The 18,282-nt window shown below is 42.1% G+C and overlaps 1 protein-coding gene across 1 annotated transcript in view; it reads left to right on the forward strand.

The window, feature by feature from the left end:
* Window positions 1-11,054, forward strand: part of uqcc1 (ubiquinol-cytochrome c reductase complex assembly factor 1) — a 29,124-nt gene extending 18,070 nt beyond the window's left edge. Inside the window, exons 6-9 of the mRNA XM_084025851.1 lie at window positions 532-640; window positions 8,192-8,269; window positions 8,357-8,470; window positions 10,226-11,054. Coding sequence (XP_083881977.1) covers window positions 532-640; window positions 8,192-8,269; window positions 8,357-8,470; window positions 10,226-10,360 — 436 coding nt within the window. The 3' untranslated portion in view covers window positions 10,361-11,054. The remainder of the gene's footprint in view (window positions 1-531; window positions 641-8,191; window positions 8,270-8,356; window positions 8,471-10,225) is intronic.
* Window positions 11,055-18,282: the final 7,228 nt, after the last annotated feature.

Raw genomic sequence — 18,282 nt, forward strand, 5'->3', positions numbered from 1 at the left:
ACTTGTAGACACCATGTTGATTCAAAACCAATCGTCACGGCGGAAAAGCTGTCTGTGGTCCTGGTCTGCATTTGAAGGAGTTGTTGAGATGGGACTGACCCGTCTCAGCCGTTGTGACGCATTCGCTCTTCAAGCCTCCCAAGGATGAAGTGCTGAATCGGGACGCAGCTAATGACTAATCCAAGATGGCGTCTCGGATGGCAGCCCTAGCGTTGCGTTGTCTCGCACTTTTACACTGGTTCAATCAATTTTCTGCCCTCCTTCTCTGGTTACATTAATCAGGGAAGAACTTTTGAACTGATTGATTTATTTCTTTGCACTGTTTGTTTAAAACTTGACTTTAATTCCTTATTTTTTCTTATCTCATTTTCTTATTATTGAAGTGCACTGTGTGATCCAAAGAAAGGTGTCAAATTGATTTGTGTCTGTGTATGCATACTAGACCAACTGAATCTGATCCAAATATAGAATGGCTGTTTTCTTGCCTGCTTGTCCCCGTCTTTCATCTTGTCTCATGCTTTCCTCTCTCAGGATGTGTTTGGTGCGGATGCGTCAGGAGGGCAGAGAAGGAAAGTACATGTGCCGTTACATCGTCCACTCCATGTGGGAGGACGTCGAGCAGAGGAGCAAAATCATGGGGGTAGGTTCTGTGTGTTACATGTCTCTTCTCACGTAGTAATAATCCCTCCATTCAGCAGGATAAAACCCACAAGATCATATTACAGCATTTCCAGCAACACATGTTGTACATGACACGTATAGCTTGATGCACAGCATGCCGATGATAACACAGCGCCTTTCCTAAACATAGCACCCTTCATCTGATGTCTGTATATCATGTGTCAATAATTCCACCACATGTTGCTTCATAGAAACGCAGTTCAGAATTGCTGGTGAAGTATCAACCACAGAACTGAGATCGAGTAGAAGGGAGTCCAATCGATCAATTCAGCAGGATGGCCATCTTTATGTGTATCCTTGCCATTGCGAGCGTTGCAGTGCACTGATGTATGTTGTAAACGCAACTAACAACAATGGCCATTTTCTTTAGTACTAGTCACCTGACCACTGGAAACAATGTGCAATATCCATTCTACTTTATTCTATTTCTGTGGTATTGTAACGTCTATAGATGCATATTCTGAGTAGTCTGAAATATTTCATTCCAATATTTGTTGACCTGCTAGAATCATCATTGCAAAACAGTGCGTGTGGATTGTTGGGGTTGTAGCAGGAGCAGATTTGGTTATCAACAGCTAATTATTAATGTCAATATGATTATCGGTATTAATAATTATATTTAATATATTATCATGATATAATCATGAATAAACGGGGCACCACCCTGGGATCAGGGAAAAGATAACCTAAAACTGTATTCAGTCTCAATATAAAGGTTTTATACTCACATGCCAATCATCGTGATCGTTGGCATAGGAGTACAAAACCAATCGAACAATTAAAAAGGCGTGAAATTCAAGCACTAGCCTTCACAACCTGCTGTTATCCAGTAACATATACACAACAAGCACAAGAGACCGCTAGTTATAATATAATAAGATTTATTACAATCAGTAATAATGATCACAATCAATAACACTGCAATTAACAAAGCCTTATTACCTAACTACCTAACACACAAAGCTAAGCTTAAACAAAGGGAGATACACACGTGACGTGTGCGTGTGCGTGTGTGTGTGTGCGTGCGTGCGTGTCGAGAGAGAGAGAGAGAGAGGGAGAGATGGCTATGGGCGGCCACCAGATGGAGCTATTCCTCGCAGCGTTCAGGGGCGGAGCCACTGAGGTTCGATGGGGTAGCGAGAGAGAGAGAGAGAGGTGGAGCTATTCCTCGCAGCGTTCAGGGGCGGAGCCACTGAGGTCTGACGGAGTAGCGAGAGAGAGAGAGAGAGAGAGAGAGATAGCCGTATGTAGCCACCAGATGTAGCTATGTCCCTAGCGCCCGCCGGGAACAGCTGGCTTAGGACACGTGTGTGCGGCGTGTATGTGTGTGTGTGTTAGCGGGACACAAACAAAGAGAGAGAGAATGCGCGAGCGATATTCGGAGGGACAGAAAGCGTGCCGTTATCACACGGGCTCGCGTGAATGAACTGGCGTTTATTCCGCGAGACCGGTCTTTTAACTGATAGTAGAGGCTTTCTGAGCTCGCGAATATGGCGGAGGTTAGTCGCAAACACTGTTACAGAAATCAACCCAGCTACGTGTACACAATCAGTATTCAAATACAGCAGCACATGAACAACGGACTCGGCGGTCCGCGATCAGAACTTAAAACACATTAACAAGAATTACAAGCATATCCTACACTATCACTTGTGTCTCTGCCCAGACTGATAGCCTCTTACTGGTATCGTTGCGTAAGACGATGACGGCGTTCCGTAACGGCGGTGGTTCGTGAGTCCCCGGCGTCAGCGGGGGACGTGATGAGTCGGCTTCGTCCAGACGAGAGCGGAGCGGGTTTCCTCTCGTTGATCAAACTCAAATAAAGAAAACAGTCCGTGTTTCTTTCTTCCACGGACGGCGATATAATCGCGGCTTGGCGATTTAGTCAGCTTACTTCAGACAGCGTCTGGTAGCTGGACGGCAGGAACCGGCTTGGTTCCTCTTGTTGCAGCGGTGCGCTGCAGGAGGGGGTCGCCTCCCGTTGCAACGTGGTGTTGCGCCGGTTGTAGGAAGAGGCCAGAGTAGGAGTCGGAGTAAGAGTGAATAAGAGAGCGTTCTCTGGGCGGCTTCGGTTTATAAAGCTCAGGCCGCTCCAGGGGACCCCCCGGGGTTCCCTGAAGATGTCAGCCAATAGGCACTGGTTGTGAGGTGTCGCATCTCTCACCTGGGTGAGATGTGAAACTAAAATGGCGGTGTAGTTTTTAATCCCCTTTGTCCCTTTGTCCTGGCCGCATGTGTAGGCTTCTGTAGGCCGCATTGTGTAGTCCTAACGGTTAGGTCCCAACAGGATCATTGATCCACACGCACTGTTTTTGAGGAAGCCAGGGCTCCAGAGTGACCGTGTTGGGCGCACATGCAACCAAAAATCAGTGAACCAGTGAGGAGTTAGAAATGATAACATTTAACAGTGCTTATAATATCACCAAAGATGAGCATTCTTTTTTTTTTTTTAAAACAATTTCGATTTTGATTTCTTGTTTGTGTTGAGATTTTTTTTCTTATCTTTATTCCTGTTTATATTCATTGACTGAATGTGTTAAATTAAGTGTATATGGGAACTATAAAGAAAATGTATAATAGGTGTATTATTGCGGCGCTGTTAGTCGCAGTGAAAAATGATGGGTGCGCCTAAATAAATAATGTAGGTGTACCAGTACGACCAATGTAAAAAGTTAGTGTGGAGCCCTGGAAGCACATCACTACATTCAGAATTCAGTTGGTGCGATGGCAGAGAGCCGAGAAACAGTCCAGTGATGTCGTGATGATTATTTTTTATCCGATTACTCAATTAATTGATGGAATCATCGGTAGATTACTGGATTACAAAAAGATTCGATAGCAGCAGCCAAATGGATGACTTTAAATGTCTTGTTTTGACCAACAGTCGATTTATAATAATACGATACTCAGAAAGTCCCAGCAGTGAATCGAAGATTACATATGAAAGAAGTTTTCAGCTCCTAAATGATCACCATGACAACTAACAGGATAAAATGAAAAAGATGCAGTCACACACTTGTTCAAGAAGTAATCTGATTCTGTCAAAGATGGCTGTGTTAATAAGGGAGTGTGTGACTGGTTATTTTCAGCTTTTCATTTCCCGGTGCCTGATTGGTTGTCCCGCTCCGTGTTCTGTTCAGCAGGACCGAGCTGGTGCTCTGCCTGACAACAACCCAATGTCATCCTGTTAAATAAATATTCATTATTTTCCAAACATTTCCGCTTTGGGCTGATGCAACAGCGCATTAAGTTTTATACGTGCCATTGCATCCCACGTAGGATGCTGGTTTTTGTTTATTTAAAGTTTTACATCAGCATAATTGTGCCAACAGTTCTCAACCAGAAAGTGAAGCCAAATCCCCGGAGAGGCAGCCTGGCTGCGGTCACTGTGTCCACAAAGCCGTTCCTCTATTCTTTCTCAGTGGAGCAGCTCCAGGAAGTGTCGCTCATTGACATCACAGGCTTAAACTTTGGCTTTGCCCGCGTGGAGCTTTCAGAAAGACGTTCTCATGCTCAAGTTCTACTGGAATTAACTGGGTTCACAGGGGAGAACATACTATAGTTACTGTGTTTATGTTTATTCACATTTGATTATTTAAGAGTTGCGGCAAAGATGAGTGTACTGAGCCACTTAACAGCTGACGCACTTTTTCTATCAAAGATGACAGTTACTGTGAACTTATATTTAAAAACAAAATAAGCGTCAAAATACATAAAAGTGCACTCTGAATAACATCAGTGTTGGCCAGCTGCCACTTTCATAATGAAATGGAAATATTTTTACACTTCTCAACGGGTGGGGTATGCGCTGTCTGACGGGGAATTAAACCCCCTCCCCGGTGCTGCTTGGCCCATTTCCTCCACGTCAGTGCGCCGTGACCGGCTCTAGGTCGGTGTGGGGAAGGTGGCTTGCGACCCCGTCTGTGAGTTTTCCAGCACCACTTACCCCGACCTCAACGCTACCTGGGGCTGCAGACTTACGCCTGCTTCACCCTGGACACGGAAGCACCATGCTGTGCCGACTGTTGTGGGAGCAGTAACCTGGCTGTTCACACCAGAAGAGAATTTCTCTTCACAGCTCAACAAGCACTGACCAAATGCATGGTATAAATCCCTGCTATGACTACTCCTATAAAGTTCTGCACAGATCTCTTAATTTGGCTCTCAAAGTGCAGATTGATGAATTTATCTTTATGTACTAAATCTTCTCCCAGACCAAAGTTGAGCTAAGTTTTGGATCTCCATAAGTCTTCAAATTTGAGCCTGATATGCATGAAAGTAACAAATATGTTAAAACCATTCATACTGAATTCATACTGGTGAAGTGGCTGAGAAACTCTCCACAACTCTCATAAAACCAGAAAATGAGATGCAGGAGAAAGGAAATCTGTCCAGTTCCAAAAAAAAAACCTTTATTCAAGTCGAAACTAAACTCATAACTAATGTCCAAGTCATGTGACTCGAGTCCACGCCGCATAAGTAGGGAAGATTACATTTGGCTGTTGAAGTGATGAAACCGTAGATGCAGTTTGGTTGTGGGGTCAAAAGGTCAAGTTTTCCCTCCGTCTGAATAGAAAAACACATCATTCAAGTCAGTTCCATTTACTTGGAAAATAATATTGGTGGCAGCTAAACAGGAGAAAAAGCCCAGTGATGTTAACCAAGCAGGATGGTTGAAGTGGAGGCAGGGTTCAGCTGGCTGCGTAGACAGGAGGTCTTTAGTTTTGCTCATTTGGCTGTGTGTGACAGAAAGAGTTCAGAGATGAGAAATTACAGTGTGGTTTGTGAGGTCACTCTTGGTGTGTGTGCATGCGATGCATGCGTTGGGCGGAGCACAGACGGTGTTTTCACAGCTGCGTATGTGAACTTTTGTCAGCATGTGTACATACACTTGCATGTATCCCTATGTGCTGGCACACGCCTGCACACGTGACCGTGAATTAAAAGGGCTTCATCAAGTCGACCCCGAACACAAACCTCAACTCCTACTTGTCCATTTCCGATGTATTCTCTTTTATAGCTGCAGCCCAACGCAACCGCTGCTATGTTAACGTAGGTCCACTTACTGATCCACGTTCACAGAACAACCATCACAATGCAAAGGAACATGATGAACAGCATGAAAACAGACAGAACAAAATGAGGGAAACGTCAAACAGTCTATAAACAATGATTGTGTTCATAAGTGTGCACACACAAAGCTGTTAGAACATTAACCAGCAAACATGGTAAATGAACCCAACCAAACTGACTTTCCAGCGGTGTGTTGGGTTGGATACGGTAACATAGAGTCCACATATATACATGTTCTTGTAACGTTACAGCAGCGAGACGTTACAAGCATCAAGTCACCAGATGATCAACTACGTTATCCGCGGTCACATACAGAACGTCAAACACTGCACCAGACTCAGAGGTCTAGTTTTAAAAAGGCTGTTACAAACCGTTCAGTGGTGGGCAACTCCTGTATAGACACAGCGGTGTTTGGGTCTAACCAGTGACCGTGTTAACTGGTGACTCAGCTGATTACCGTGGTTGCTCGTAGTGATGACAACCGTTGAAAACACTTCCAGGACATGCAGGAGTGCTCCTAATAGCCTTCAATCTATTTTATATGTATCTGTGTTTATTATCTACGACAACCATTGTGCTGAAAGTCATCCGTTAACACAGTCAATGGTGTGTTTCTTGACTTTCTATGATCTGAATTTCTATGATCTAAATTCTGTAAAACTTGAGTCTGTCCACGACTGAATATGAAACAAGCCGACATTTAGATGCTGTTTAAAGTCGGTGATTAAATCTTCTCACTGCCCTGGATGACCGAGGCAAAACATGCACACGCATAGTGTCCTTGATGTCCTCGGTTGTAAAAGAGTCTATAAAGAGAGCCTAACCTCTGCTCTACTTTAAAGGACAAGTCACATGGACTCAGCACAGACAGAGAAGTAGACGGAGTCACCGTGACGTCACGATATGAAGCCTTGAGTTCAGAATTTTGGCTTATGCCATCTTGGTTTTTGCAGTCTTGTTTTTTTGGCCATTGATCTTGGTTTTTATCTGTCGCCATCTTGGGTTTTTTTTATGCTAAAGCATCCCCTGCTTTATGGTCTCTCTGACTCTAAATGGACTGCGATAATAAATCAAGTGAGAAGTAGGAGTCGCCCCCTGAAGGCCACCAGAGAGAATGCAAGTTTATGGCACTTCAGGATTGGCTTCACTTTTCAGAACCAGAGAGAGATTTAATGATGTTGTTACCAGCAGTGGAGGTGTATGAGCTCACTCCCTCTGCTTGAGAAATCCAGAGGTGTTATGGGCTGACCATTATAAACTGAGCACAAGTCCTTGTATTACGACCATGTATCATATAATAATAAACACACGATTCAGTCAAGTCATGAAATGTGAAAACCAGTGCAAAGAATCTCAGGTTTACACTTGTTACTCCAACATGCTCCATAAGAACTGTGACCACATTGTAACTTTTCTACAGTCGTGGACACTCGGAATAACCAGCCCATCTCCAGTGTGTCGAGTCTGGGTTTATTATCGTAAAAAAAAACAACTTACGAATCATACGTGAGTGTGGAGGTACGAAACAAATGAACCAGTCGTGAATATTGGTGCCGGCATCGGCGTGAAAGGTTGAACGTGAAAAATATTTGCTAATATTTTACATTTCATTAATTTTTCATAGTGAAAAGGCCTTTAGAGTGGACAGACCTTCTGTGTGTGTGTGTGTGTGTGTGTGTGTGTGTGTGTGTGTGTGTGTGTGTGTGTGTGTGTGTGTGTGTGTGTGTGTGTGTGTGTGTGTGTGTGTGTGTGTGTGTGTGTGTGTGTGTGTGTGTGTGTGTGTGTGTGTGTGTGTGTGTGTGTGTGTGTGTGTGTGTGTGTGTGTGTGTGTGTGAGAGACACATGTATTTATACAGCCAGGCCCAGTGATTGGAGTTGCTCTAAGGTTTCATGCTAATTGTGTGAAGGAGCAGTAAAAACATTGGTCATATTCTCCATGGTCATAATTACTGCTGCACTCGAACACGACGACGTCGCCGTCCCAGGCGCGTTCAGGAGATCCATCAGATTCTATTCGGGTTGTGTGCAATTCATATATATATATATATATAATCAGCAGCTGGAGATGCAGCAGAATAAATGTTCTTATACTCCATCAGCATCTAAAATAAGAGAGAGAAGCTCGCTCTTGTCAACTGCTGCCTGCTAGGCCACGGGAGCAGCAATGGTGACGCAAGCAGGAAGTCCTCTGTAGACCAGAAGGTCTCGTTCCGAAGACCTCTCGGTTGGGCCTTCGTGGTCTTAAAAGGACACCGAGGCGAGGGCCGCGTCCTCATGAGGACACAACAGCTGCTAGCTGGATGCTAGACTGTCTCTGAATGTCTTCCATTCAGCCTGCTTCGTTATCTGTCCGAACCACAGAGGGAGGAGGTGACGGAGAAGCAAAATAAGAGGATGGTGTTTGACATGCCTTTCATCTTTCTCTCTTTACTTGTAGATCGATGCCATCCATAGGAAGGAGGGAATGAAAGCCATGACGGAGACGTTTTACGCAGCAATATTTGGTTATGATGAGGTGAGGAATACTTGTTTACACACTCGCACAGAGGCATCAGAAAGCTGTCGTAATAATCCAGGATGCAATGATTGTGTGTTTGTGTAGGGGATTCTGTCTGATGACTCCGTGCTGGCAGCAGCTCTGTGGAGAAACCTGTTCAACTTTGAGTGTGAAGACCCCAAACAGCTGGAGCTCATGGTGGAATACGTACGCAAGCAGGTGTGTTCAGCTGCCGTCCTCCTGTATTTGTACTCTCTCCTCAGATCACAGGAGTTGCAGGTCTGCTGCTGCAAACAACCTCGGTGACAGAGGCAGCAGAAGTACCAACTCCTGTGTTCTGAGACCTTAAATGACTGTTTTGGTCAATGGAGTCTGGTGGATTTGAAGAGAGCTGAGATGAGACTTCAGTTCCTTGTCAGAAAGTGATGCAGCAAAATCTAAATAATGCCAATTAAATACACAGAACACGTTTACTTGTTATAATTGAAGTACATTCATACTGAATACAGTACTTTTACTTCGAAAGGGGGGATTTTCACAATGTTGTGAGTAATTTTACTGAAAGCTTCTGTGCTGATTTTGCTCCCTGTGTCCCTTATAGAAAGCCTCATTTATGTATTGAAAATACCATACTAGTAGAAGTAAAGTATCAGAGTACTTCTTCCTCCACTCCTCTTGGATCCTGGTCAGTATTTGACCAAATGTAAGCCGTCAGAATTTCCCCGGCGCTACAACCCGACTCTCTCCCTTCTGCCCCTCCCCCCTCTGAGCACTTTCTCTCCAAGCTCACCTCCTGACCTCCTCCGTTCTCTCCTCTTTGTATATTTTCTTTTCCTCCTGAGATTGAAAACACTCTGGTTCTTTCAGAAACACCTGCAGGCCTCCATCTGCTGCTGGGCCTCCTCACTCCTTTTACCTCCACTTCCTTTCATCCTCTCCAGACCTCTGCTAACGTCCCTCACTGCTCCCTTCACCTTCATTCCTCGTCACGGTGGCATCACGACACGTCAACCTGCTGCTGCTAGCTTTCAGTTTGATTATTTAAACGTGAAGACTTTCTGTGTTTGCCGTGTGCATGATCGCAGTGAAGGAGGATTACATAACTTACTTTCAAAGGGGGGGGGGCGGGCCTCAGTCGCATCTTTCAAATTCACACTGAATCTTGTTAAATCTATAAACGAAAGGCTGAAACTGCAACCCAGACATCATCATGTTTGTTTATTTGTTGGGCAGAAACGGTTTTATTGGCCTTCACAGCTGCAGCTGAACAGGGGGGGGGGGGGGGGAAGAGGGAAGTCTGGTGCTGAGCTTTATTCATATTGTTGACATTTTAATTTGATAAAGATCTGCACTAATATTATCAGGATTGCGGCGCACCGCTATGGGGAAATGATGTATTGGGAGAGGCTCCTCCCACACAGTAAAGTCTACATAATCACTGCCTCATGAAACTTTACCGCCACGACTCCACAAAATCAAACTCCCTCCACGAGAGGGAGGACCTTCAGAGGACAGGGGCTTTAGTACATTTACTGACCATGAGGGGGTTTATGAGCCGTTTCCAGGACAGAAGTGCTCGCCGTCCAATCGCTGAAAAATGATATTCTTGCATCAATCTCCAAATGTTTCACATACAGTCACAGCAGGATGATCTTCTATCTTCAAAAATATCAACCCAGAAATTGCTGCAACAATGTCATTATATGTACTGAGCCCTTTTACACTTTGATCACTGATTGTTATTATATGAATTAATACTGACCGACACTCACTGCTGAGCTGCTTCTTAAGTTCATCTTCAGGTTCCCAGCTTTCAGATGAAGCCCACCACCTCCATGTGGGATCTACTGTTGACCTGCTCTCTCCCCTTAAAGATCCTCGGTCGCCCGCTAACACAAAGACAAGCTATCAGAGCAGTCTCCTCGACCTCCTCTGTATCACAACAACTTAACAGGAACTTCCTGTTCTGTGCAGATGCAGTACATCGACGCGCTGGATGGGGACGACCTGATGCTGACAGGAGAGGTGAAGTGGCGCCCTCTGGTGGAGGAGAACGCGCAGAGCATCCTGAAGGTGGCCACGCCCACCTACAACGACACGGGACTGTGAGATGAAGATGCAAGACTCCTATACAAGTCTTGATACAAGATACTGTTTCCTCCTTCTCCTCTTCTTCCCCATCTTTCTTCTTCTCTCATAATCATGTATCATGTTACCCCTTCCATCTCTCTCTCTCTCTCTCTCTCTCTCTCTCTCTCTCTCTCTCTCTCTCTCTCTGTGTCTCTCTCTCTCTCTCTCTCTGTCTCTCTCTCTCTCTCTCTCTCTCTCTCTGTCTCTTTCATACAAGGAGGGATTTTAAAATGTGTTGCTGTAGCTTTCTCATCCACTATTCTTGATGAAAACACATCCTCTTCCTCTCTGGACGTTCCGTATATGCAGCATAGACAGTCAGGGATTATCTTCTCGTACACCCATCACTCAGTCCAAAGACAGGATCATCCTCCATCGCTGTCCTGTGTTTTGAGAGCCGCTGCCACGCCACTTCCTCTCCACCAACTCTTGAAAACCCCACAAGAAGAGACTATTTATATTTTTCTGGCTGTATTTATAAAGGACCTCCGTGTTTACACTCTCCCCCTGCAGAGGTGTTGTGAGGTGACCAGGAGTCTGTAGGCCCATGCTGCTCCTGAACATCATCAGACACACTCATCCCCGAGCTCTCAAATACGTCGTCACTGCATTGAAAACGTTTTTGTTTTTAATAAGCAAATTAATAAAATGTTATCTGGATGTATAAACCTTACTGAGCCTGCTGTTGTTCTTTTGCCACTTCCTGTGACCGACAGTCTCCTTTGCTTTGTGTGAGAATCTTCTTCTTCTTCAAAGACTGAGTTTGGACATAGAGCATATCTTGATAATAAACTATTCATAGCACTGTCACAAAGTGCTCCCCAGAAGGAACCAAACAAGGCTGATAAATGAGAATAAGTATAAAGGACACTAGAAGAAATGCATAATAAAACTTTTCCAAAAGCTTTGAATAAATGAGAAGTTAGTTATTTTGCACAATGAGATGCATTTGTGGATCATATGTGATATATGTTGTGTGGAAACACCTGTAGTTGGTGAGTTCAGTGACCATCGGAGGAATTAGGAAGAGGTGGAAGGAAGAGTAAGAGGAAGTGAAGGAGGTAAAGAAATAGGAGGAGGACAAGAAGGTGAAGGATGTCAAGTTGTCCAGATTTTTCATTGTCAACCAGTTATTGATATTTAAATCTGAGAGAATAAAATGATCATACTATTTTAAAATCTGTTTGACGAAGAATAAAAAGAAAAGGATTCTCTATCAAATCCATATCTTCATATCATACCCTTTTATTGACACTAATGAGATTCTTTTTGGGAAACATCTTCAAACGATAACAAGCTTCCTCTAATCAATAAATAATGTGCAAATAATAATAGTAGTTTCAAAGAAAGTGCCAAAATAATCAGTTGGGCCTGCAGAGGGCGCCACACTCCATCTTTAGTGAAGCAGGCAGCTGTTCATGTTGCAGCATCTGTAACACTGAGTGATTTGACATCTAATAGATGTTTCATGGATCTTTATCAGATATGTATTTGTCTGCAACTAGTCTGAGCCTGGAAGATGTTTCAACATCTTTTTGCATTTTTAATATTCTTTTTCAAATATTCACATCTCCTCACTCATCATGTTGCTATTTAAATATAACTATATATATATATATATAATGTTTGCATTGTTTTATGTTTTTATTTTGTTTTTGCTTTTTTTTTATAATAATAATTTTCTTCTTGTAAGCTTGTAAGCGCTTTTTTATCATCATTATTATTATTATTATTATTATTATCATAAACAATCTTAATGTATATGAGAGCTGAAGCACAGGGGCGAGTCAGATTTCATGAATGTGATGAATAGAAAAACTCCCATCATCCTTCAGCTGAAGCTCCTCGCAGACACACAGCTGATTTCATTCAACTGGTCATGTGGCTTCAAACTGCACCGCTGATTCTTCATGTGGGATTCTTACAGGAAGTGGAAACAAAGAGCCAGTCCCCGGCTGCAGTTATTTTCATAACGTCATATAATAATGGGTCTGCTGATGAATATGAGAGGACGTTGGATGTTTACTTTGAACATTTTACAAATAAATAAAAACACAGGTATGAAAAATGAAAAGTAAATATAGCAAACTGTCAGTGCAAAATCTCATAAACAACATTCATGATGGACAGAAATAAATAGTTTGTGTTGTAGTGTGTAAAAATAGATCTGATAGATCCAAACTAAATGACTGGTCAGTTTACAGGGTTTTTATTGATTGCTTGGCCACTGGCTTTGAAACTAGACGCATATTTTTGTAAAACTCGACACTCTAACCTCAAAAACCTTCCAGCAAACCAGAAAAACACAGGAATGAAAAACTCTCTGAGTGACGGACAAAGTCACACACACACACACTCACACACACACACACACACACAAACTAGAGTTTGTGAAGAAGTCGTGGTGTGAATGCTGGAGGCTGGAAAGCCGAAGCTGTGCTGTATTTCTGGTTTATTTGTGTAAGAAAGTCGTAGGAGTATTTGAAAAATGATGTTTTTATTTTGTACTAATGTCTCTGAAAAATATGAAATTGTATGAATGTGTCTGAACAATTGTCATTTAATTTGAATGGGAAACTTTTCTTGGAAAATGTTAAATATTTCAATATATAGATCCATCTGGATTCTGGTGTGAAGCTGTTAATAAGCTTCATAATTAAAGGTCAACTTTACAGCTCAGTGTTAAAGTCATCTTAGTAGCTAACTAGCATTGGTAGCAACCTGTCAATCAGCAGGTAAGCATCCCCTGCTTTCTGGTCTGTTGGACTCTAAATGGACCATAATGTACTAAATGAACATCATGCTGGATTGAAGAAGACTTGAAACTAGAGATTGAGACCATAAACTCATGTTTACAATGTTTACTGAGATAATACATCAAGAGAGAAGTATGGTCATTTTCTCATAGACTTCTATACAACTACAGAGGAGTCGCCCCCTGATGGGCAGCAGAGAGCATCTAAGTTTATGGCACTTCAGCATTTGCCTGTCTGCCACGGTTGTAACGGACTAAATGTAACAATGTGTCCTTTGTATTTTCCTAAAGTCTGGAGTTGCACATGTGAAAATGACCTAAAGAAACAAATAAAAACAATGTCGCTGCCTCTTTCTCGCTCTCCGCCTCGTGGAAAAAGAGCTTCTGACCTTCGTCTACGACACATTAAAGCTCCTCTCCGTCAGATATTACTAACATCCAGGCGGCTCAGGGAGGAAGTGGTCCGACTTAGTCATCCGTTCACACGTCTCTTGGCCTTCTCTTTATTGACTCTTCTCTCATCTCCTCTGTCTTCATGCTTCAAACCTCCTGATTCACACTCATATTCATCTTTTATTAACAGACAGGTTGCTGCTCCTCAAACAGGATTCATTTTTCGTTAGATTTCTTTGTGTGTCAGGCCTTCAACTGGGTCACCGACCAGCTTTCATTATGGAGGATCCCAGGGTGACTGACATCTGGGCCACACTCAAGTCGTAACCCCTCACACTGCTGCAGGTCAGCGAGCGAAGCCGGTACATGGAGCGTTTTGTCTTCTGTATGGTTTGAGTGAGTCGAAATAGAATAGAAAAAATGTCAAAAGAAATCTTTATTTAAGATCTGAGGAGCTGAGAGGAGTATTAGGAGAGGACTTCATTGGAACGTGTTTGAACAGCCTGAATAATCAAACGCTCCGGCTCTTCACAGGATTTCGTCCCTCCAGGTTGACACCTTCACACCCAAAACACACCCAAACATACACACACACACACACACACACACACACACACACACACACACACACACACACACACACACACACACACACACACACACACACACACACACACACACACGTGCTCTGGGATAATAAGGGATCATAAGGAAGGATTTTGAGTTGCATTGAACCTGCTGGAACAAGAATGTTGGAGGTGATATAACATGTTCCTCTCTTTTCTGTTAACGGAGGAATGTTCCACCCTCCACCTGTCCTTTGTAGCTGGCACGCTAGCAGCATGGCTCCATGGACCGCCATGGACATGTTGTCCGGGTCCTCGGTTGAGGTTCAGACCGAAACAACCCGAGACCATTTCGGAGTGGATGTTGCGTTTAAGTCACTGCGGTTGCGTGCACATTGTGGTGGCAGAAAAACAGTGCAAACAAGTTGAATCAAAATATCTTGTTGTGCCATAGGATGTTAGAATAGGAATGCAAAAACTAACACTCCATCTATCTATTCATTGTCATCATCTTATCAGGGGTTTAGCTCAGGAACCCCTGATAGGCTGAGTGCCTGGTGTCCCTGAGCAAGACACCTCACCCCAATTGCTCCTGACGAGCTGGCTGTCGCCCTGCGTGGTTGACTCCGCTGTCGGTGTGTGAATGTGTGAATAAATGTCAGTCATTACTGTAAAGCACTTTGGAGAAAAGCACTATATAAATGAGGACCATTTACCATTTATCAGCATCACAATGAATAGTAGGAAAGGAAGGAAAGAAAATCCTCCCACAGTCCAAAGACATGCAGTTACCTGTCTGTCTCTACATGTCAGCCCTGTGATAGACTGGTTACCTGTCTGTCTCTACATGTCAGCCCTGTGATAGACTGGTTACCTGTCTGTCTCTACATGTCTCCCTGTGATAGACTGGTTACCTGTCTGTCTCTACATGTCAGCCCTGTGATAGACTGGTTACCTGTCTGTCTCTACATAACAGTAGAAGATGGATGGATAGAGGTAGATGGAAGTTGTATTCATGTTTATGTGTATATTTGAACATATTTAATTTACGTTTTTGGAAGGAATAATGCTTGAGATCAAATCCCCTAGGGGTCACGGACCCCTTGTTGAAGATCTCTGCCGTAGAGGGACGAATGAAAAACTTACAGTTAAACCTGACAAGATTCTATACTAAAAAACTGTGACATGGCAAACTTCGTTAAAGTACTTATTAATCTGTCCTATGATTATGATAAGGACACTAATACTACTACTACAAACCTGGTTGGTGTCTACATGGAGTTAAGCCCCGCCTCCTCTCCAGTGCATATGGTGCGAGTGACGCCAATTAACACAATTTATCCAGCGGTCAACACATGCATGTAACTTTAGGTCAAACTTTGCTTTGCATTAGTTGCATTAGAATGCAGCATAAGAGCAGCCTGTAGCACAGCATAGTATATCATATCATAGTATATCATAGCATAGTATATCATAGCATAGTATATCATATCATAGTATATCATAGCATAGTATATCATATCATAGTATATCATAGCATTGTATATCATAGCATAGTATATCATAGTATAGTATATCATAGCATAGTATAGTATATCATAGCATAGTATAGCATAGTATATCATAGCATAGCATGGTATATCATAGCATAGCATAGCATAGTATATCATAGCATAGTATATCAAAGCATAGTATATCATAGTATATCATAGTATAGTATATCATAGCATAGTATATCAAAGCATAGTATATCATAGCATAGTATATCATATCATAGTATATCATATCATAGTATATCATAGCATAGTATATCATATCATAGTATATCATAGCATAGTATATCATAGCATAGTATATCATAGTATAGTATATCATAGCATAGTATAGTATATCATAGCATAGTATAGCATAGTATATCATAGCATAGCATGGTATATCATAGCATATCATAGCATAGCATAGTATATCATAGCATAGTATATCATAGTATAGTATATCATAGCATAGTATAGTATATCATAGCATAGTATATCATAGTATAGTATATCATAGCATAGTATAGTATATCATATCATAGCATAGCATAGTATATCATAGCATAGTATATCATAGTATAGTATATCATAGCATAGTATAGTATATCATATCATAGCATGGCATAGTATATCATAGCATAGTATATCATAGTATAGTATATCATAGCATAGTATAGTATATCATATCATAGCATAGCATAGTATATCATAGCATAGCATGGTATATCATAGCATAGCATAGCATTATATATCATAGAATAGTATATCATAGCATAGCATAGCATAGCATAGCATAGTATATCATAGCATAGCATAGCATAGCTCTAACTCTTGTTAAATGTAAGTTACTTCCCTACTATCTACACAGCCACAGGCAGCAACTGAGAAAATATGTTTTTCTTGTAATTTTGGTGAACTTACCCTTTATAGTAAATATGAAGACGGTGTTTTCCACAGTCCCTCTGCAGGGTGGCAGCAGACCAGGATCCCAACCCCCAGCTGCGAGATCCACATGTAAGAAACAATTATGTGAAGTGAGCTGCCGTGAATCAGCCATCTGCCCACTGACATTATAAAACATTATATGACTGTAATTAAAATACAGGGTTTTATGTGAGGCGACAGCTGTGGGACTAGCAGTGTTTGCTTACAGCGGTTTAATATTCTCATCATATTCACACCGCTGGGACATTTTTTAGCACAGTGTTTTCATTAAGCAGCTCATGACTCACTCATCAGTTTTTCCACAGAACTCAGGTCTCATGGTTTGTGCTCAGCCTGACTGTCTCACTTATTTTGGTCTTCGTCTTCCATTCACATCTCCCTTCAGTCCCTGTGTTAGTGATCCACCTCAAGTTTACCAACAACTGAAATATCTCAACAGCTATTGGACGGATTAGCGTGACAGTCATTGAAGGTGATGAATAGTGTGTGTTTCTCAAAGTCAAGGATCCCTACTTGGGGGGACGGTGCCTCGAAGTCCGGTCCCACAGAGGCAAGACTCCCTCTTAGAATTCAGAGATGATGGAACTGGTGTATATGGAGCGGTTTTAAAAAAAATATAAACTTTATTTACAATAGTCCAGTGCATTACAATTTCTAGTACTAGGAATTCCTCAACACAATATACACAGATTACAAATATGTAGGCATATTAAAATCTAAATCAACATGGGTTTTTCAATTATTATAATTTACAAATGGACAAAACAAATTATGAATATGCTCCCCTTAAAAGATACAGATGCTAAACATTTTTACCTTGTCGATTCTAATACACACAAAAAATATAACTCATCAAAACTTTATTGGTCCAAACTTGTTTTTTGTTTTCCACAGTTCCAACAATAACCTCGATTTAAACCCTTAATTCCTCACTTTCGATGTGAAAATAAATAATGTGATGCCCTCCATTGGACAAATATGGTAATTTTATTTTGGTGATCGTAACTTAATTAAAGTTCCAAAGAAACAAAATATAGCTCATAAAAACCATGCAATTAGTCTCCTCTTTCCACTTCCAACATTCACTCACTCTGTTCAGTTGAGTGGGATTTGACGACGCACTCATGAATTCAATAATGAGCTCTCTTGAGGCACTCTCTTGTGTTACAGAGCCACAGTGGAGGTTTTTATAACTCCACTTCTGAGTCCGGCTGTCCTGACAAGAGATCGTCTGTGTGGTCTATTTTAATTTCAACCTTTTGATTTTGGCCTTCTCTTTTGTCTGAGAGAACAACTCGTCTTCTCTTTTCTTGAGTCCCACACTGTGGTAGGAGCGGCAGCCTCTAGCTGCTAACCAGCACCACTTCATCTCTGCCATCCTGTCAGAGTGTTGGAGCTGTGGGAGGAGGGCGACTGTGAAAGTCTGGTTATGCGCGAGCAGAAGATATAAACTCCAAACTAAAGATTGGACTCTGCTGGAACAACTTTGGGTTATAGATCATGTACTGTCACACTAACCTACAGCTGGTCACAGGAATACTTACTTGCTTTCTTGTCAAGGGTTATATTATATGATTTACACTCTGGTTAGCTTAGCTTAGCATAAAGACTGGAAACAGGGAAGCGTCTAGCCTGGCTCTGTCCAGACAAAATCTACCTTTTAATTTCACTAAAACCAATGTGTGGGTGTTTAGTAGTGTTGTGGAT

This window comes from Eutrigla gurnardus (assembly GCF_963514095.1).
Source record: "Eutrigla gurnardus genome assembly, chromosome: 2".
Lineage (NCBI taxonomy): Eukaryota > Metazoa > Chordata > Actinopteri > Perciformes > Triglidae > Eutrigla > Eutrigla gurnardus.